General features: G+C 42.9%; 1 protein-coding gene across 1 annotated transcript in view; it reads left to right on the forward strand.

The window, feature by feature from the left end:
* The window catches only part of F13A1 (coagulation factor XIII A chain), a 295,105-nt gene that overhangs the window by 224,546 nt on the left and 48,590 nt on the right, over positions 1-21,969 (forward strand). The window contains exons 8-11 of the mRNA XM_075554127.1: positions 88-191; positions 1,729-1,817; positions 9,910-10,063; positions 20,861-21,148. Of these exons, the coding sequence (XP_075410242.1) occupies positions 88-191; positions 1,729-1,817; positions 9,910-10,063; positions 20,861-21,148 (635 nt within the window). The remainder of the gene's footprint in view (positions 1-87; positions 192-1,728; positions 1,818-9,909; positions 10,064-20,860; positions 21,149-21,969) is intronic.

The following is a 21,969-nucleotide window of genomic DNA, read 5'->3' on the forward strand; positions in this document are numbered from 1 at the left end:
CCCCAGAATTGTGCTTGACTGGCTGAGGTCTTGAAATACTGACTGTGATGGGCAGCTTAACCTCGCGGCCGGTTGTGTTTTCCTAAGGAACTACCACTGCTGGAACGAGGCCTGGATGACACGGCCTGACCTTCCTGTTGGATTTGGTGGCTGGCAAGCTGTGGACAGCACTCCCCAGGAGAACAGCGATGGTAAGTCTAACCGCTCCACTGCTGATTATGACGCTGCCTTTATGGTAATATGTGGCACGTGGAAAACACTTCTATTGCACGTCAATATCAGAGGTGTGCTTTCAGGGTATACAAACAGTATGTGATCCCTGCCAGTCAAATTTAAGTTCTTTCCAATGGTCAGCTTCATCCTGATTATTTTATAACTATTAGAATGCAAGATTTAACATATTTAATTATCTACCCTTGCTTTGCTAAGCAGTTGTGAAGACAAGAGAAAAAAACCTATGCAAGCATTTTCACTATCCTCTAAAGTACTTTAGCCCTTCCAGCTACACAGCAGTACTTTATAAGGGAATAGGAAATATAAGGAACTCAAAAAAATAGTTGCAGATTGTTTCTTAAACTCTGCTTCCCCCAAATCTGCTTTATTTCAAACTTTAAGCATGCGGTTGTCTGCTAACTTGCCAACTAAAGGAAACAGTAGCAGCTCTCCCAGATTTTTATAAAATCAGATCATAGGCTTCCATTTCTGATTAATATGATGAAAAAAATCTGTGTGCTGGGGACATAATTATATTTATAGGCTCAGGTATTGATCTAATTTATCGATGTGGCTGCAGAGACAGACAAACGCAGAAACCAATTACTATTTATTTGATTCCGACTCTTGGAGTCCCCATGTGAATCTGCATAGAACTGTGCTCCAATACTTGTTCAATGTCTGATGTTCTAAAGTAGAAAGCCAAGCCCTTCCTCTAAGGTGCTTCTGGGGGGACGCAAACCTTCAATCTTTCAGTTAGCAGCCAAGTATTTCAACCATAGGCATACTCACATATCACTGGCAGGCATAAACATGCAATACATATTCTCAATGGAACCTTATTATCATACTGGATTTTAGGAGAGAAATTTCACTACTGCTGGCATTCTGGATTATAACTTAGCTAGTCATAGAAATGACAAAAACAACAGCTAATCTCTTATCAAGTAAAGATAAAGTCTGAAGAAGGCTAGCCAAGTTAACATGTAGCTGCTGGCTTTCTGAATTTAGGTTGGGCATTGGTCAATATGTGGTTGATGCCATTCTCCAGTTAAATTTGACCTCAGTTGTGGCTAGAGTGAACCACAATCACCAAAGATAAAAGACAAAAATAAGCATACAACCATAATATTACTGAGGATGCATCAACACTTCCAATGTTTTCGATACTTACTGCAAATATGAGATAAGCACTGCGTAAGGCAACAGCCGGGCAAAAATACACCGGGGTGTCTGTTTGTTGGTGACTAAAAAGGTGAAGACAGTATTGCCCTTTATATTTCTTTAATATGGTTTCACATTTTAGTTTGAGGAAGCATTTCCAACCAAACTCTCTTAAAAGAACCCTTCTGGCTTTCTGCCCTCTCCAGTCATAAGGAGATTGTGGGCTAAGTCGTTGAGGAAATTGTGAAAAGTTAGTCTCTAAAGAGCCATCCCTAAGTCCTATGAACTGAACTGGGTCCAACCTAACTGGATACTGCCAAGTCATGCCCTTCCCCCTCTGTTGTGCCATAGGGATGTACCGGTGCGGCCCTGCTTCTGTTCAAGCCATCAAGCATGGCCATGTTTGCTTCCAGTTTGACGCGCCCTTTGTGTTTGCCGAGGTGAGTGAAAAACAGGAGGAGAAAACTGTTTTCCTCTGCAATCCCAACACGTGAAAGACGCTGCTGCTGAGTTGTTCTCTCGACATTTCCCAGGTACATGGTGTCTGCTCCTTGTTTACAAAGTTCACTAACTAGGCATCATTCCAACTTTCTGGCTCTTCATTGCTAAGTGCACTTGGGACTTACCCTTTTCTGTTTTTTTTACACAAAAGCAATGATTTCCTAACCCTCGCTCAGTTCTCTCCATAAAATAGCAAATGGCCTAAGCAATAAGGTAATTAAATTAATCATTTGACTGAAAATTAATGGGGAGCATCAGGAATTGGAATGTCCGTGTATACCATTTCACCCTGGGACTGATCCAGGCATCCGTGGGATACAACCCCCCAGCACAATCGCCATGATCTTGGACGAGGCACTGCCACGTATTTCCTGCCATCACTAGAAAAGCCGAGCAGGCCTGCCAGAGCAAAGGGGAAAGGGGAAGGGACAAGTCTGAAATCATGGAAGAACTGACACTGGAGGCCAGAAGGAGACAAGGCAGAATCACTGCCATTGAGTCCATTCCAAATCTCCGGGATCCTGTAAGACAATGTAGAACAGCTCTGGTGGGATTCCGAGGCTGTAAACCTTCACTGGAGTAGAAATCTTCCTCTTTCACCTGTGGAGTAGCTGGTGGTTTGGGTTTTGAGACCACCAGCTGGACAAAGAGGAGAACATTAAAAAGACTCCAAAGAGAGTTCTGACAGTCCAATGAAATGTAAATGGTATCAGGTAAAGAAGCAGGCTGAGAAGTTTGAGGAGTGGGTTGGGGGGCTGTTAATAGGAAAGTTTGAGACACAGGACTTACCCAGCTATAGTTGGACAACTAAACACACTGAAACTACACCTGCCCTGCACTAAGCTCATACCGTGTAATCACATCACCGACTGTTCACTCACTGCCAGTGAGTCCATGCTGACTCATGGCAACCCCCTTTGAGTGTCTGAGACTGTAACTGTTTACAGGAGTAGAAACCCAAGTCTTTGCCCCTCAGAGATGCTCGTGGTTTTGAACTGCCGACCATGCAAAGCTCGGTTTAAAATGGGTATCATATGGATATATGCATGAATTATAATTATTCAAATTTTACAGAAAAGGACATTGATACCCAGAGAAATTAAATAGCATTTTCACAATAAAATGGCTAAGAAATAATAAATGTAATAAGATATCAAAATAAAACTCAGGCAGTGAGGAAAACGTGGTTGTCATCACGTCGAGTCCCACTCATGGTGACCCCATGTGTGTCAGAGTAGAATTGGCTCCATAGGGTTTTAAAAAACTCGTTTCCCAGAAGTATCTCCTGGTTGTGCTGAAGAATTGGTGTCTGTAAAGAATTGGTATTTTTAATTTCCTTTAATTTATTTTTATTGTTTTATTAAGGGCTCATACATCTCTTATCACAATCCATAAGTACATCAATTGTGTAAAGCACATTTGTGCATTCATTGCCCTCATCATTCTCAAAAAATTTTCTCTCCACCTAAGCCCCTGGCATCAGCTCCTCATTTTTCTCCTGCCTCCCTCATGAACCCTTGATAATTTAAAAATGGCTATTTTGTCATATCTTGCCCTGTCTGATGTCTCTCTTTACCCACTTTTCTGTGATCTATCCCCAGGGAGGAGGTTATATGTAGACCTTTGTAATTGGTTCCCCCATTCCAACCCACCCTCCCTCAACCCTCCCTGTATCACTCACACCACTGGTCCTGAAGGGATCATCCGCCCTGGATTCCTTGTATTTTCCAGTTCTTATGTGTACCAGTGTGCATCCTCTGGTCTAGACATATTTGTAAGATAGAATTGGGATCATGATAGTGGGGGTGGGGAGAGGAAGCATTTGGGAACTAGATGAAAGTTATATATTTCATCATTGCTACATCGCACCCTAACTGGCTTGTCTCCTCCCCGAGACCCTTCTGTAAAGAGATGTCCAGTGGCTTACAAATGGGCTTTGGTTCTTAAAGGATTCCTAGTAGTTCTGTGGACTATGGGGTTAGAAAGAAGCCATAGGAGGGAAGGCATGTTGAACAGAAGGGCTCTGTGTTCAGACGAATGTTGAATGGTGGTTGTGAGAAATGGAAAGCTGTGCAGGCAGATGGATTAGCAGATATACAATCAGGAATGTCAGAGATGAAGACTGAAGGGACAGCCACCTACTCCTGTTATGTCAATTCCAATTCAAGCAATCCTTTAGGGCAGAGTAGACCTGCTCCTTAGGATTTCCAAGACTATAAATCTTTATGGCAGCAGATGGCTGGTTTAAAGCATAAAGCTTGCAGCCAACAACCCAACATTGAACCCACTGTACACCAGGGATCCTGCTGGGGGAGGTCTGAGGAAAAGGTGGACATCATCAACAAGCACGATGTCAACCAGATCCTACACCACTAGCAGCCTTCTGGTTCATGGATTAGACGGGAATTCCACTTGGAGGTAGGGAGACCAGCTAGAAGACAGAGGCCTGAACCAAACAAATGGCAACAGCGGTGAAAGGAGGAGGCAGGCATGGGAAATGTTAGGAAGTAAAATGAGCACAGATCCTAAGATGGACAACATCAGAACGTTGAAACACACCAAAGAAAGAATAAGGCTCCCTCGATAGGATCGACTATTAAAGTTTCTGGAACCCTGGGGAGAATAGGCATATTATGGTTGGAATTGTATCCCTGGATTTCCCTTTGGGATTCGGGGATTGATACAAACCTCTTGAGGTGCCATCTTAAAGTTTATGATGCAATGAGAGCCTCTGAATGGAAAAAAAAATACTCTAAAATTCACAGTCTTGTTTTTCTATTTTCATTATGCCTTATTACTACTAAGAAAGAGAAAGGGGGAGCTTCCGTCCAGGAGCGAATTGCTTAATAGCTATCCATGTAAATGTTTTTGCTATTATTAAATAGAGATCTGGGTGTTATGAATGTCCGCAGCAATTGCAGATCATAATTACTCCTCTTCGTCCTCCATAGAGACCGATCTCAGGATGTCTGATTTGTTGCTGAAGCCCAGGCTGAGCTTTAGGGCTGAGCCATTTGTACGATCCATTCAAGCTGTTGGAAACTCTATGAGGCGTCTGTTCCCAAGGCAGCCTAAAGTAGAATCCCATGAGGAACATAGTATTTGACTTCAATGGTGATCTGCATCGCTCCGGTTTCAGATGACGTTCCTCTCCTCTCCTTGCTGTGTAAGGCAGCCATTGCTCACTGCTCCAGGCTCGTCTGGAGCAGTGGCCACTCCTTGCTTCTCCGCATGTTCACTTTCTCATTCAGTCTTTGCTCATGTCTGGGCCAGATCAAGAAGTATGTTTGATGACTGATGTTTTGCTTATTTCGGGACTCTGGTCCCCTTGAGTGAAAATAAAATCCTAGAATGTAAGAGTTATGCATAGAAAGAGTCTTATCTTCTGTCCCCTTGAGCCCATCCTTCATTCTGGAAATTGACTCTTCTTAGTTCTAAATTTTCTTTCAGGGTTTAAAGCCTGGTTCTCCATCAAGGTCCAATGTTGTGATGGATTCCTCTAGTTTTCCAGATCCATCTGCCTTTTCTTTCACCAGATTATGGCTTTCTAGGACTTCTGAAGAGAGGCAAATGGTCTAAGTGTCTGGAGTTGCCTTCTGAATGTTCCCGATGCTTTGTCTTAGCTTTTTATGAATACTACTTTCATTTCTCTTCACCTCCCCGCAAAACGTTCATGCTAATACATGCATGCATGCACATACATGTAGTACATACACGTGTGAGCACACACACGCAAGAATATGCACTAAACATGTAACACATGCAAATGCATTTACATGTGTGCACACGATTATGTATACACGCATTCGTGAATAGTACAATGAGCACATGCGTACACATATGCACATGAGATATGCACATGCACAATATTCATGTGGACATATACACACATGCACTCTTTCTTGCCTTCAATCCCCTGACACTGACATAATTTTTGCAGTTACAGTGACGAAGGGCACAATACCCACACTATTGCTCCAGAAGCTGTGCCATCGCCAGCCCCAGGCCAGTAGTAATCTGTGTAGAACCTATGTGTCTACTTCTCTGTAGACTCTTCTTTCCCAACCCAACTTTGTAGTTTATTTAGGACAGCAGTTTTCAATCTATGGGTCACGACCCCCTGTGGGGGGTCGGAGGACCCTTTCACAGTGGCAGTAGCAAAATTACAGTTATGAAGTAGCAGCGAAAATATTTTTTGCTAGATTACTATTGTGTGTGTGTATAAGAAAGAGCTTTATATAAAGAGTAATTGTATATTAAGAAAACATCCCAGCCCAGTCCAGATCAAGTCCATATTGCCAATATTAGCCCATATGTCCCATCCCGGTGTAAATTCCTCTTAAGACTCAACACAACACATGCAATGATGCTGAGTGCAGGAAGATCACAGGTCAGTGGGTGGAAAGTCTTGTGGGTCCAGTGGCAGTGGAAGCATCTTTGCGCTGGTGTAGCTCTCCACATGGCTCCCCCAGCTCCAGGGCTCTGGCTCTATCAGTGTAGCTCCATGTGGCTAGTGAACAGGAATGTCTCCCAGGAAGGGAGGGAGTGTCCCATCTCCAGAGAGCTATTATCTCCTTGAGCCTCCAAATGATGTCATCAAACTGGGACCTGATTGACAGGGTAAAACCCACCCCTTCACTTTTTTTTAAATTTAATAAATCATTTTATAGGGGGTCATACAACTCTTATCACAATCCATGTTTTGGGAGGTCACCACAACATGAGAAAGTGTGTGAAAGGGTCGCGGCATTAGGAAGATTGAGAACCACTGACTTATAGTACCACTCATTAGATATTGGACCATTTTTAGTAGATCCTATTCCGATCTAAACTAGTCAATTGACTCATTCAAAAATAAGCAAACAAACAAAAAGAAGCAATGAGTGCAAACCTAGCTCTTAGTCCAGCAAAAAAGGAAAAAGAGTGCCACTGACCCGTGGGGACCTCATGTGTGTTAGAGTAGAACTAATCCATAGAGTTTTCAGTGACTGGATTTTGAAAATAGATCAGACCTTTTTTCTAAGGCACTTCCGAATGCAGTTGAGCCCCTAACCTTTTGGTTAGGAAGCAAGCAATTTAATGGCTCGCACCACTCAAGGACTATACCAACCCAGCAAGGAAAACACTTATTAAACTCAGGCTCTCAAAGATTCAGTGACTTCCAAGCAAAAAAAAATTCTGTGACTTGTCTAAATTCAATATTCTTGCTCTGCATACTCTACTATTCTACTGTAGTGATTCCATTGGTCCTAGGTGTGGGTCAGAGAGCGGAGAGCACTGACATTTTATTGAAATCCTTGATGGAGATCCTGGCTAAAAAGAAAGCATGTTGATGTCACTTAGAGCATCTTCTCCACCCCCATCCCCAACACATGAATCAAAAACTATCCCATAAACGTTAGTCTCCTTTCCTGTGTTGTTGGATTAGTCTGAAATTTTAGCCCACGCACATTTCCTAAGCCATGTTCAAGGGGAACAAGGCTCTTAGGTACTTTCTTATATAGCATGTCTTCTTAGAAAATCATAAGCTATAATAAGGGTTCATTAGAGTTTTACTATTGGCAGAATTCCCAAATGTAGGAGGTAGCTGCCTGTACTTGCTGGTCTACTCCAGAAGCAATGCCAATTTTTTTTAAATAAATATTTTTGTCCCTGAAATTATAGTTGTTCTTGGGTGTCTTCTCTGTCTCCCATCATCCTGATTTCATCCATATTAGCCTTTCTCATACAGCTATCAACAGTCGACTATGGGGAGTCTACCTGAGAGATGGAGTCTCCACTGACCACTCCTCAAACACCTGAGCATCTTAGGTGTAGGGCCATCTGACCACCTAAGTTCAGCTGGTGCTCATGGTCCATGATTGATGTGGGAGGGTCAGTGAGGTGTGAGGATAAAGGAAATGAAGTATGAACCAGCCCAGGGTTTGGACTTGTACTTGACCTCACTGATCTATGGTATGCTTGTCTGTTCATCTGTAAGATGGGGCTCGTAATGCATGCCTCGATGGGTTGCTGTTGTGAGATTTAAACTAAAAAGTCACTGAAATACTATGACTATTCAATGAGAGTGTTTGCTTTCTCCTTAGCAGAGGCCAAACTTAAATAAATTCAGAACATTCTTGGGAAAAGTAATACAAAGTTGCTTACTTTAGCCTCAACCTTAAAATGTGGGTATCTACCATCTGGTTTCCTCGCTACCTAATAATAGCCATTACATTTTACTGAACATTGAAGTTTGCAAGTCATTTTCACAAAGATCCTCTTCTATTTAGTTCTGAAAATGTTCCAATGAAATAGGCAGAACAAGTATATAATCATGTTCATTTTACTGGAGCAAAATTTGCAGATCAGAGAGAGTTAACATTATTTCTAAAATTGCGCATCGAAGACCAGAACCTAAGTTCTTGCATCTAATCCAGTGCCTCTCCACACACCTTGCATCCTTCGTACCTGTCCATCTCTGTGTGCAACAACGCCCTATACATGGTTTAGTTCATTAACTCCTACTCATTTTCTAAGTTACAACTTGGCTGTAACTTTTTAATCAACCCTGTCCCACCGGTCCAAGAGCTCCATAGTATTGCAGAATAGACTTACTCTCTATGTTTGTAGTATATTTCAGTCCTGCATGTCCATTAGAATTATCTGAAAGCTTTTTTTTTAAGTAGTACACTTAGTGTCACACTCAAGACCTACTTCATCAAACATCTCTCTTAGAGGAGAAACCCTATAAGGACAATACTTGTGTCTATTGGTTCACCATTCATTCTTAAAAACTGTCTGGCAAAACTCTTATTATGAATAATTACAATTATTAATATAATGATGGATTGTTAGTTTAAGCATTTGTTTATGATTTACTATGTGCTATACATATAAAATCATTCACCAGGATACATTTCAATTAAATTTGCCTATCATCCTATGAGTGAGGAACTATCAACTCTCTGCTTAAAAGAGGAGGACACTGGGGCTTAGAGAGGATATAGGGAATATTTAGACACTATATCGATGACTGTGTTCAGCGGGCGCAGTGAAGGTCATGGTTCCTAGCTACTTCCATTCCAAAAGGAGAGCCCCCAAGACGGTGACTGTAAGGAAGAGCGTAAAGGACGCTTGGTATCAGCTTTCAGGTACGCATTAGACATTGTCTATAGAAAGTAAAATGATAAAACAAGGCTTTGGCATCAAGACCTTGACTCAGAGATCAGCCAGCCTGCCTCCAAAATGTTATTTCCCAGTGCCATGGGAGAAGAGCACGGTTTCATTTCTAAACTACCAAAAAATAACTGACTTGTGCCTGATAGTATCATCATAATTCCAATTAAAATACCTTCGGCTGCAAGTAACAGAATTGAAATGACTGAAACAGTGGGAGTTAATTTTTCTCATAATCCTAACATTGGCTTAGTCATTTATCACCAGCATACAACACCCCAAACCCTTCTCACCTTTCTGCTTTGCCATCTTCCATGTGCCGGTCATGTTTCTCTGCACTCTCCTGAGATGATTACAGCAGCTAAACGCATCACTTCACTTCACAGAACATCTGAAAGCACAAAAGGGAGGGCGGATTCTCAGGCCCATGTGCCTCTCACCTTTCACAAGGGATAAAAATCTGCCCACAATGCACCTAGCAATGTCTTCTTTTTCCTAGAAGTAGGTCACATGGTTACTGCAGCTTAAAATCCATCTAGGAAAGCAAATAATAGGCATGACACTTTCAGCTCCCACGAGGTAGGCATTTCCAGCAAGAAAAAAAAGGGGGGAATCAATGGTTGATGTCTTGATAATCATAGGTGGCAGCCCTACATGGTTTTAATTTTTCAAATCTGATGATTAATCTAAATCAGATTCTCTTTGAGAATATTTTTAAAAAACTAATTTTGCCCTAAGAATCTATTACGGTTGAAGGCATTTTGATTGAAGAGGTTGCTTCAAGGGATGTTTAGGTGATTACAATGTTGAGAGTTGTGAGTTTGGGAGACAAGGGCATTTAGCAAGAGTAACACCTTCTTCTGTTGCTTTCAGGTCAACAGCGATCTTGTCTACATCACAGTGAAAAAAGACGGCACACATGTGGTGGAAACTGTGGATTCCACCCACACAGGGAAATTAATTGTGACCAAACAAGTTGGAGGAGATGGCATACAAGATATTACTGATACTTATAAATTTCAAGAAGGTAATTTACTATACCTGGAGGATGATATTCACCATCACTACAAACTGTACTATAAAATGTACTGGGAGTTCCATCATTTTGTAGGAAGGGCAGAAGTAGAAACCCTGATGAGTGAAAAATATATCAAGTCCACATTTTTTTACTGTGGGTTTGCTAGAATTTAAAGCAGAATTCCATTTCTGTACTTGTGAAATGATTTAGTTTTCAGTCACAGCTATTATAACAAGATAAAAATATGTTCTTGCACATCAAAATATGAAAAGGCCTTCATTTAAAGTAAGCCTATTAGGAAATACTAAATACTAGTGTAATCCTAGTTCAATACTAGAAATGTACATCACTACCACCATTTTTTCCTTTGACAATTAATTTTACAGGTATTGCTCCATTGAACTCTTATAGAAATCCCATGGGGTAGATGATACAATTTAATATTACAGTGGGAGCAAGGCCAGGTGATCTGCCTCTAAAAATCTGTCAATGGAAACCCCATAGATCACAACAGAACGTTGTCCAGTTCACTTCGGCTCTGGGGATCAGGCAGGAGCAGGCAGCATTTCTTTTATAATGCACAAGATGGCCATTCCCCAAGGGCAAGTCTACTGTAGCTAACAGCAACAATACTAATACAGTACAATCTCACTAATCCTGAGATGTTAGGTTGAAAACCAATTCCAACTAGTAAAGAGTGTTTCGGTGGTTGTGTTAACTTTTATTGTATAGACTCTTTCCAAAGGGATGGATCTGTACCTGGACTTGTGTTTGGTGCAATTTTAGTGAGCAGGACACAACTCCTGTCCAGAACGATTAATAGAATCATAGTGCAGAAGGGCATTGAAACGCAGTCAAACCAGAGACTGCAGAGAAAGCCAAACAGAGAGAAACACTATGACCTACAGTTGATGAAAGATGGGCTGGGTTTTCCAGGCAGTGAGAGCACAATAGAGGTTCAGGCATGGACCAGCCATGTGTGTTGAGCTCACAGGCATGACTTAAACATCCAACTCATTGGTGCCCTCTGGTCTCAGACAAAGCTGCTCATGGTCAGTACAGGGCTTTGCATATCTTGAAGAAGAACATGGATCACATTTTAAAAATAATTCCCCAACAGAGGTTTTTGAGAGAGATGTTTGTTCTAGTGAATGGATAGAAATGATTAGTGATTAGCATACACCTAGATATTCATCAACGTTCCTGAAATGCTACCTGGAGCAGAATTTGTTTTCAATATTTCACGCAGTCATCCAACTCATTTAAAAAGATAATTTACACTCAAAGAATTGAGTGTTCTTTTCTTTCTTTCTTTCTTTTTATTAATCATTTTACTGGGGCCTCTTACAACTCTTATCATAATCCATGCATATATTCATTGTGTCAAGCACATTTGTTACCATGCTCATGTTTAAAACATTTCCTTTCTACTTGAACCCTTGATATCAGCTCATTTCCCCTTCCCCACCCTCCCTCTCTCATGAACCCTTGATAATTTATAAATTCTTATTTTTTTTCATGTCTCATGTCATACACTGACTACTGTCTCCCTTCACCCACTTTTCTGATGTTCATCCCACTGGGAGGTGGTTATATATTGATCATTATAATCAGCTTCCCCTTTCTCCCCCATCTTCTCCTTATCCTCCTAGTATCTCTACTGTCATTATTGTTCCTAAGAGGTTTATCTGTCCCAAATTTCCTGTGTTTTGAGCTCTTATCTGTACCAGTGCACATGCTTAGGTCTATCCAAATTTGTAAGGTACAATTGGGGTTATGATAGTGGGGGAGAAGAAAGTTGTATGTTTTGTCGATGCTACACTGTACCCTAATGGCTCGTCTTTCATTGTGACCCTTCTGTTAGAGGATGTCCAATTATCTACAGATGGGTTTTGGGTCTCTACTCCACCCTCCTCCTCATTCACATTGATAAGATTTATGGTTCTAGGTGTTTGATACCTGATCCTGTCAACACCTCATGATCACACAGGCTGGTGTGCTTCTTCCATGTGGGCTTTGTTGCTTCTCAGCTAGATGGTTGCTTTAAAAGCCCAGATGCTATCTCTGTTGATAGTCAGGCATCATCAGCTTTGTTCACCACATTTGCTTATGAACCGGCTTTATCTTCAGTGATCATGACAGGGAAGGTGAGCATCACAGAATTCCGGGTTATTAGAACAAAATGTTTTTGCATTGAAGGAGTACTTGAGTAGAGGCCCAATGTCTGTCTGCTACCTTAATACATAACATATGTACATAGATCTATTTCCCCATAGTTACGTATAAATATATTTCTATACATACAGGCCTGTATTTAGACCACTATAAATGTCCTTTGGCTCCTAGTTCTTTCCTCTATTTCCTTTTACTCTCCTCTTGTCTCACTATCATGTTCAACCTCCATTCGGGTTTCAATAATTCCTCTCAGATACATTGCACTTGATAAAGATCTAACAAGCCTCCTACACCCTCCTCACCATTGATTTTAGATCTCTTGTTGTTCCCTTGTCCCTAGGTTTGTTGGCTCCCCTGTGTTTCCCCCATCTCCTTTCTCCCCTCCCAGAACCATCTGTTCCATTGGTTTCTTCTCCGTATTGTTTATCCCACCTATCTTATCTAGATAGACATGCAAAAACAATAAGAAGCACAACAGCAAAACAAAACAACAACAAAAAATGAAAGCCTAGAAATAGTTCCAGATCTGTTTGTAGACCTTTATGAGTGTTTTTCCAGTCAAGTCTGATGGGGTGGCATGCCTGGTCCCAAAGTCTCTTTTAGTTATTCCTCAGGGACTTCATTGCTTTGCTCCCCTTTCTGTTCTGTTGCACGCCCTTAGTGTTTTGCCCCAGTGTGGTGGGGTCAGATCAAGCACTGCTCCTGCACTGTCTCTAGTATTGTCCCCCATAGTGCTAAGAGTCAGTGAGTCATGTTGTGTCTTGTGGTGGGGCGGGCCCTATTGTCTTCTCTGTGCATTGGCTGCTCCAAGCAGGAATATCATCCTCTCGGGGCTTGGTGGGCCAGGATGTGTTCCACTCTCTCTCCTTCTCTCTTTGCTTGCTCCCTTGTGGTCTGATCAGACTCGCCCCTCTCCCTAAGCTGTAGCTTCAATGCTGTTCTCTGTAGTGCATTCTTCTGGGTGGGGGGAGTGTCCCCGTGGCTGGGATTGAGGCCATCCCTGAAGCCTCTCTATTGGTTCACTGCTTCATGCTGGTATGTTGCATTCATGTCTTGACGCACCAGATTGAAGTCTGATCCCTCTCTCCCTCAAATTGAGAGTTTTTATGTATAGTAGGAAAATGCAGGATTTTTGTCATCCGAACTAGTGGATTTTTACCATATTTCTGAAGTGGTTTATTCTTCCCTTTTGTTGGTTATTATCTATTACACAAAACAAATACAAAGGGAAGTGTTTTTCACTCCTTGGTCCTTTTCCATAAAAACAAAATTAAATAAGTTAAACAAAACAAATAACACTCTCTCTGAATGGAATTGCAGACAAAACAATAATAGGAATGGGGCGGGGGGAGAAACTCCATAGAACAAATTAAAAGATATAGCTGCAGCATTCATTCATTTGCTGGTTCAAAATTTGTTCTTAAGCACTCCTATGAGACCTGGTGACACAGCGAGTTAGACAGTAGATTGCTTACCACAAAGGTGGTGGTTCAAATCCTCAAGTTGTTCCAAGGGAGAAAGATGAGGCTGTCTGCTCCTATAAAGATTTACAGTCTCAGATGCCCTATACCAGTGGTTCTCAACCTTCCTAATGCTACAACTCTTTAATGGAGTTCCTCATGTTGTGGTGACCCGCCCCCCCCCCAACCGTAAAATTACTTTTGTTGCTGCTTCATAACTGTAATTTTGTTACTGTTATGAATCGAGCACCCTGTGAAAGGGCCATTCAATCCCCAAAGGGCTCATGACCCACAGGTTGCGTTCTGCTGCCCTGTATACAGTCACTGTGAATCAGAAGGGACTCAATGACTCTTGGACCCCAATCAGAACAGACTTGGGGTCCATGAGAGTTTCTGGGTGCTACCAAGATATTTTACTCGTGGTTTGAACCCATTGGGCAGCAGCACAAAAGAAAAGTCTAAAAATCTTCTAAAATGTCAGAACCAGGCAAATAGCCAAGCAAATCAGTTCTGCTCTACAACATAGGCAGTTGTCACCATGAGTCAGAATTGACTCAACAGTCATGAGTTTGGTTTTTCTTTTGTTTTTTTCTTTTTATATCGCCAGAGGATCCCTGGGTGGTATGAACAGTGAAGACCAGCTTTTCCTAATAGTCACAGCCTTGAGAATCCCATGGAACACAGATCTGCCATGTGACACATGCCTTCTTCAGGAGTTGGAACCAACTTGGTGGGATCAATTTGGTGGTTGAGTTATAGTCCAATTAGTACTCCCTGAGTAGCAGTCCCCAGGTAGTTCAAATGGTTCACACACTCAGCAGCTAATCCAAAATGTGGATGTTTGTGACATCCAGAAGTCTTAGAAGAAGGACGACATATTTCAAAAAAATATTTTTAATGCTTCCAAAACAATTAAATTTGACACATATGGTATCAAATCAACAGCATCTGATATTGGTATGGTCCAAGCACTATCTAGGTATGGACAATGTGCATGGGCCCTGACTTCCCATCTAATTAATTGGTAGGCCAGCCAAGGAAACAAGCAGTGAGCTTGCTGTGTAACGGGTATTGTAGCAGGGATGTACAGATGACATTGAAAACAGAGAAGGACCCACATCAAAGACATCATCGAGGGAAGGCCTCCTAGGGGATGTTAATGACAGTTTGCTGGCACCAAAGGAAAACTGGAGATTAGCTAGGGGAAGCATGGGGAGGATTCTCCAGGAGAAAATAGCGAGGCAGGGATTACAATGTGAATTGTCCTACGTGGACGTTCTACATAGTTGGTGTAGTGAACTAAAGTGATGCTATAGGCAACTAGGAAAATTAGGTGAGCTGAATAAGCCTCCATGTTGCAGAGCATGGTTGCTATGAGCCGTCCACTGAGGAGGTGGCCCAAGTCACAGACATCAAGGTAACCCTCTCAGACAGAGCAAAACTGTCCCGTTGAGTTTATGAGGCTACACATCTTTTTGGAAGCAGACCGCCTCATCTTTCTCCTTCAGAGCAGCTGGTGGGTTCAAACAACCACCCTTCCAGTTAGCAGCCTAATGCTTAAACCACTGTACCACCAGCGTTCTTGAAAATGTGGCTCAAGCTCCAAGCTCACGGCCATGGTTGACTCCCGCTTGGAGTGACACCATAGGACAGAGGACTGTCCCTGTGAGTTTTTGAGACTAACTCTTTTCAGGATTAGAAAGTTTCATGTTTCTTCTGGACAGTGGCTCGTGGTATCAAACTGCTGACCTTGTAATTAGCAGTCCTACATTTGACCCACTGTGTCACCAGGGCTCCCAGGAAGAGATGTTGTCAGCAATGGTCAAATTAGGAATGTGACACGGTAAGATACCAAGAGAGGAAGGAAGGATCATTCAACTCATGAAAGAGATGTGCCCAGAGACGGGCAGCAGATTAAATCATACAGAATAAGCCAACTCTGAAAGTAGAAAATATCTGAGGACCCAGCTCCCAGAGTTTGGCAAGAAGACACGGTTCAAGAAGGGCAATACAGTGGCGTGGCTCGACCACCAGTAAAACCAGTGTTTGTCAAGTATATTTATGCTCATGTGTACACTGTTTGTGTCAGAGTACACCTGTTTTCTGGAGGGTTTTCAATGGCAGTGACCTTTCAGAAGTGTATCTTCAGGCCTTTCTTCTGAGGCACCTCAGAGTGAACTGGAACATCCACACTTTCAGTCTGCAGTCGAGCATAGTAATCATTTGTACCACACAGGTGCACGCGCGCGTGCGCGTGCGCGCGCACACACACACACACACACACCTTTCAACAATGTATTCCCCAACACTGTTCTTTCTCTCTCCTTGCCTCCACAGCCAGGCATTTGGAAGGGTTGGCCACACTGAACTTGGAACCCTATTGTCTTACTTTTCCATTCATGACTAGTCCACCATTACCTGGTTTCTGCTACCATCATATCCTTGAGCCTATTCTCAGGGTTGCTGGTGACTACCTGATCACCAGATAGCATAAACGTTTTTCAGAACTAATATTATTGGACTTCTCAGCACCTCTTAATGCTTTTGATCATGCCACTTGGTTGAATTTCTCTTTTCATTTTTTCCCTTTGATAGAACTTTCTGCTATTTGTACCCTCTCCTGCCCAGTTATTTTTCTGTCTCCTTATATACCACTTAGCATGCCTTTCTTCACCCATTCACTGACAGTTACTTCCTTCTGGAATTTGATTCTTGGACTTCATGCCCACCACTGTATGTTCTATCTGGGTAGCTGGTATTAACTCTCACACACGTGCTGTCACTCCTGGTGCACGTCTCCAGCCCACACTTCACTTTTAAATCTCATATGTCCCCATAACCTTTTACATTGTATGCTCTCCCAAGTGCCACATTCTCTCCTTTTTGCTCCACCACCCTGCGCTATTCCTCCTGCATTCCTCACCGGGCACAGAGAACCACGGTCCACATATGTATAACAATCTGAGAGTTCACTCAACCCTGCACCTTCCCTTCTTCATTTCAGAGTCAATCAACAATTCCTCTTGGGTTTTGCTCTGAAATATTTCTCAAGCCAACCCTCTCCTTCCACTCTGTCTCCATGGAATCACTTTTAGCTAGAAGTTAAATAAAAAATAATTTTAAGGAAGGCATAGAATCATTGTGAAGCGGGAAGATATTATGGAAATCCATATAAAATGTGGAGTGATGGAGCAGGCAGGTTTTAAAAACCTGAAGTAAGTAAAGAAGTTATTCTCTTAAACATATGAAGGAGGGGGAGGGAGCATGGCAAATACTTACAAGGGGCTTGTTAAACTTTGAGTCTAAACAGTATCCGGAAGTTTATTTGGTGCTTCTTGAGAGTTATTTAACGACGTATTTTTTCAGGAACTAATTTTCTGTTACATTTTCCACTTGTCTTTTTATGCCAATAACTCAAGTCCCTGAATCACAAATTTACAAAGGACGATTAGTGGAAATTCCCGGAGAGTACAATTAGGGGAGTCTGGACATGAACTTGATGTATATCTATATTTACAGAGTATAACTTTCTTTCACATTATCAATTCACTCTCCTGCTGACCAACGTTCCTTTTCTGGGACTGGCTGTATACACATTCTTAACAGGCACTAAACAATTCTTTAGCCAAGTTAGAAAGCCGTACCTTTATTGTTATTGTTCAGACTGTAAACCTTTCATAAAAAGACACAATGTAAACCTTTGATAAACTGTAACCCTTTGATAAAAAGACACAATGGGTTCTTTACGAAAGCAAAGATGAAAATCTTGAGTTAATCCAAAATGGAGTTTCGGTTTAGATCTGAAGTCATTCAACTCAGATATGCCAGCCCCTTGAGGTTTCCAAGATCTATTACTTCACAAATACATGACCACTCTGAGAAGTAAATGGCATCAGCTGTGTAGAATGCTAGAATGCAGCCAATAACCCCCTCCACTGCTAACTGAACGAATGCAGGTTCGAGTCTACCCAGAGGCACTCAGAAGAAAAGCCTGGTAATCTACATCTAAAATTAAGCTGATGAAAACTATATGAATAACAGCTGTCTGGTCTTCATCTAAGGAGCCCTGCTGGTTCTCTGGGGAAGAAAAGTATGGCTTTCTTCTCTCACAAAAATTTACAACCTTGGAAACTGAAAGGGCCATTTCTACCTGGTCCTATAGGGCCACTCTGGGTCAGAATTGACTCAATGGCAATGGATTTGGGCAATGGGACTGATTTGATAAAACTAAAAGCAACACAAAGATAAATGTTCTGTCTCCGATAGCAAAGCCCTTCTCGAAACTGCAGTCATTCAGAGTCTCTGTGCCAGACGGAACTTGGGTTGGAGTGACAGAGAGGTGGATTTGTAAAGCTTACCTTCAGTTGGGAGAATGGAATGATGTCACACCGTGTGGTATGCAAGTACTGGAAAAATCAAAAGGAAAGAAAATCTTTTGATATGCTAGTTAGTGGTGCGAAGAGAGGACCCAGGTAGGGTTGACCCCAGGTTTGTGGTGGTAAACGTGTATGTGCTTTGGAGGGTTTGCACGGGCTGATTTCTCAGAATCAGACCCAAAAGTCTTTTCTCCAAAGTGTCTCTGGGTAGACTCGAATTCCTGAACTCTCAGTTAGCAGCCTAGCCTGTTAACTGTTGTATCGCCTAGGAACTGCCTATCATGTCAACCCCTCTGTCAAGCCAGCCCCTTCCTGCTCCTGCTGCTGTTTTTGCCCCTGTATTCTATCTAAATGTCTGTTGTTGATTCCCGACCAAACTACCGTTCAGGCTCCCTCTCCCTGAGTTCTCTCATCAATTTCTGTAGAAGATTCCCATGGATTGTTCACTTTCGCGGCACCCCCTCTCCTTTATTGGTGCATGATCTCATGTTCCCGAAGCTTAGTCCACACCAAAAGTTTCTGGCACCTTCTTGCAGTCTTGACCACAAGAAATAGTCCGTGTTAGAACATGCACTCACGTTTCTTTGTTGTGCCTGCCGGCCTTGCCTCAACCTTGGCTTTCATTTATTTGCCTCTCCCATGACCAGACACTCGGCATAAATCTGCTTCAATCGACCTGACCAGAGTGTAGGGAGGCCCCCTCATGTTACCAAGGAAGATAAAATGACAGAATTTACAGTAAACACTTCCCAAAGGGTTAGTTCTCAATGACAGCTGCCGCTAGTCATTGGTCTCTCAACCTCCATTGCATTTCACTCTTAGACAGGTAACCTGGAAGCCAATGTCTTAAAGGTAGCATAATTATAAACGCTACCAATTTTTTAATATATGGTGTTTAATTTGCTATTTCACTGAGCAGTTTTTGCTAACTAAAAAAAAATGTGGATTCATCTCTACCCTCCATCTCACACTAAGGTTCACTCAATGGTGTTTGTGTAGAAAAGAGATCAACTGGAATCCCTATGTACCCCTCAACCTTGAGCTTAGTAAGTACTGGCCTCCCAGCCTTTGGGCATCTGGATCCATAAGCTACAAGGCACTTCACGTTTCCATGCCCGAACAGAAGGAGTGCTGGTGGGAAGTGAGTTTAGAATTAAACAGCTAACTGATGGTGAAGGAGTTCAAATCTACTTGCCTCTTCTTGGGAGAAAGATGGGCTTCTGTCCAGATGTAATCTCAGAAGCAGTGAGTTGTGCTCTGTCTTATAGGGTCGCTCTGACTTAACTCTAGGGCAGTGGGTACCTGAACAAAGCTATGCTTTTCTTTTTCCAGGGCCCTGCCTCTCTCCCCCTCCCCTCCTTTCATCTCCATCACGCCACCTTGGAAATTGTCCAGAGATAGTTCCCTCCAAGCAGCATGTGTATCTTAAACTCCACGGGAACTTGTGTGCACTGCCGGATGCCAAGAGTTGTTCCTCCGGGGACTCTGTTCGGTGTCAGCCGAGCTCAGGGACTCTTGTAAAAGAAAAACAAATCTCTTTGTTGTAGGGCTCACTCTCAGAATTTTAGGTAGGCCAATGAGCTTCGTGGAAAATCAGGCGCACTGTAGAAGGTCTAGTCTCCGAGGGCACTAGGCTCTGGAGAAACTTTGTTAAAGGGACTTGTGTTATCATCGAGCTAGATCTGCATGGGAGCCCCTGGCAGGTGCAACCAGCTAACTTGCTCGGCCCCTGACCATAAAGGTTGGAGGTTCCAGCCCACCCAAGGACCCCTCAGAAGAAAGGCCTAGCAAGTTATAGAAAAGCAGCCACTGCAAACCCAATGAGCATGGTTCTACTGTGACATACATGGGTGCCCATAGTCAGAGTCAACTCAAAGGCACCTGGTTAGATCTGCGTGCTGTGGGGCCAGCCAGCTCTGCATTCTGCCTGGACAGGCATCACAGGGGAAGGCAGGTGGAGTTGAGCAGCTGCTCTTGGGGTCAGGTCAACCAGGCTCAAGGAAGGCAGTCCCAACTGGAAGGACAGATGAAGGAGGCATACCTTGTTTGGGGAGGGGATGAGGAATTCGAAGGTACCCCCATGAACAGAGAAAATTCATATTGCAGAAGGTAGAATGAGTTCAAAATCGATACTTCGCTCACTACCTATTACCATCAAGTTGGTGGAACCTCACAATGACCCCGTAGGACAGAGCAGAACTGCAACCTTGGGTCTTTGAGATGAAATCTTTCCAGAAGCCGACAGCATCATTTCTCTCCCTTGGAGTGGCTTTTGGGCTGGTACTACCAACCATGCAGTTAAGCTATACTCAAAAAAGAAGAAGAAGAAGAAGAAGAAACTTTCCAACCCTCCAAGCTCAAGGCCATCAATTCAATTCTCATTCTAAGCAACTCTCTGCTTTCCTAGGCTGTACATTTTTATGTGAGCACACAGCCTCTTCATACTCCTAAGTCTGTACTAGTTATAGGGCTAGGCTAGCACAGTTTGAGACAATTTTGCCTATTGAATCTTAAAACGTAACACTGGAGATACAACCCTTAGAGTAACAGCCTCTCCAGGTAGACCCCGGCTCTGCCACATATGAACTCAGTGACCTAGGTGGATCGTTAACTCTCCAAACCCGATTTCCCATCATTTATAGGCTGGGACTAGTGATGACACCTGCTCACAGGGCAGTTGTGGATGAAGGTGGCTTGTTGCAAAGCCTACTGAACAGTGGGAGCTTGTTAATGCCCTGCCTTCTGGATGGGTTGCATCTTCTCTTTCCCTGTCACTCTCTCTGGATTTTCCTTAGGTCAAGAAGAGGAAAGGTTGGCCCTGGAAACTGCCCTGATGTATGGAGCTAAAAAGCCCCTCAACACAGACAACGCCCTCAAGCCACGGTCAGATGTTGACATGGACTTTACAGTGGGAAATGCCGTGCTGGGAAAAGACTTCAAAATCACCATCACATTCCAGAACAACAGCTCCAACCGGTACACTGTCTCAGCTTATCTCTCCGGCAACATCACCTTCTACACGGGGGTCTCCAAGACCGAGTTCAAGAAGGAGACATTTGATGTCACCTTGGAGCCCTTATCCTGTAAGTTAACTCTCTCCACAACCTGTGATCTGGCTGTCTGTCTGCCTTGGTGATAAGCTCCTTAGGCCCCCAATAGCATTCTGCCAAAACGGAAGTTCTTCCTCAGAACTCAAGTGAACCTCAAGCCTCAACTGTCATTTTCATGTCGCGTGTACCGATAAATGCTGACAGTCTTAGAGCTTAGAGCCTCACAGAGCAAAATATGCAAATGAACTTATCTTAAATTCTTGCTACTCAGAGTGTGATTAGAGGACCTGAAGCCTCAGCATTCCTGGGGAGGCTGTCCCCCAGGCTGGAGAGTAGGCATCAGCATTACAGCCAGCTTCCCACTCATATGCACAGGGAGGTGCAGGAAGCTCTGATCTTAAATCAGAAATCAGGCTGCCTAAGGGTTCCTCTCTCTCAAAGCAGCAGCAGGAATTACGTGTTTGGATTCACTATTTAGAAAGCACGGTGTACTAATTGTTGTGGAGCTACCATAACAAAAGTACCACAAACAGAGTGGTTCATAAGAATCGAGCATCATCGTCTCACAGTCTGGAGACGACAAGTCTGATTTCAGAGCATCCTTGTGGTCATACTCTCTCCATCGGCTCCAAAGGAAGATCCTTTCTCGTCTCTGCCAGCTTCGGATGGCCCCAGGCATTCCTTGGAGCAGAGATGCAGCTTCACATGATCCTCTTTTCTGTCTTCCTCTGTAGAATTTCTCCTCTTTCATAAGGCCACTCAGGAGGGTTATTAACCACTCTAGTATGACCTCATGTTAACTTAATTGACAGCATCTTCAAAGACCCCTTTTCTAAGCAAGGTCACATAGATAG

This window comes from Tenrec ecaudatus, chromosome 7 (assembly GCF_050624435.1).
Source record: "Tenrec ecaudatus isolate mTenEca1 chromosome 7, mTenEca1.hap1, whole genome shotgun sequence".
Taxonomy (NCBI): domain Eukaryota; kingdom Metazoa; phylum Chordata; class Mammalia; order Afrosoricida; family Tenrecidae; genus Tenrec; species Tenrec ecaudatus.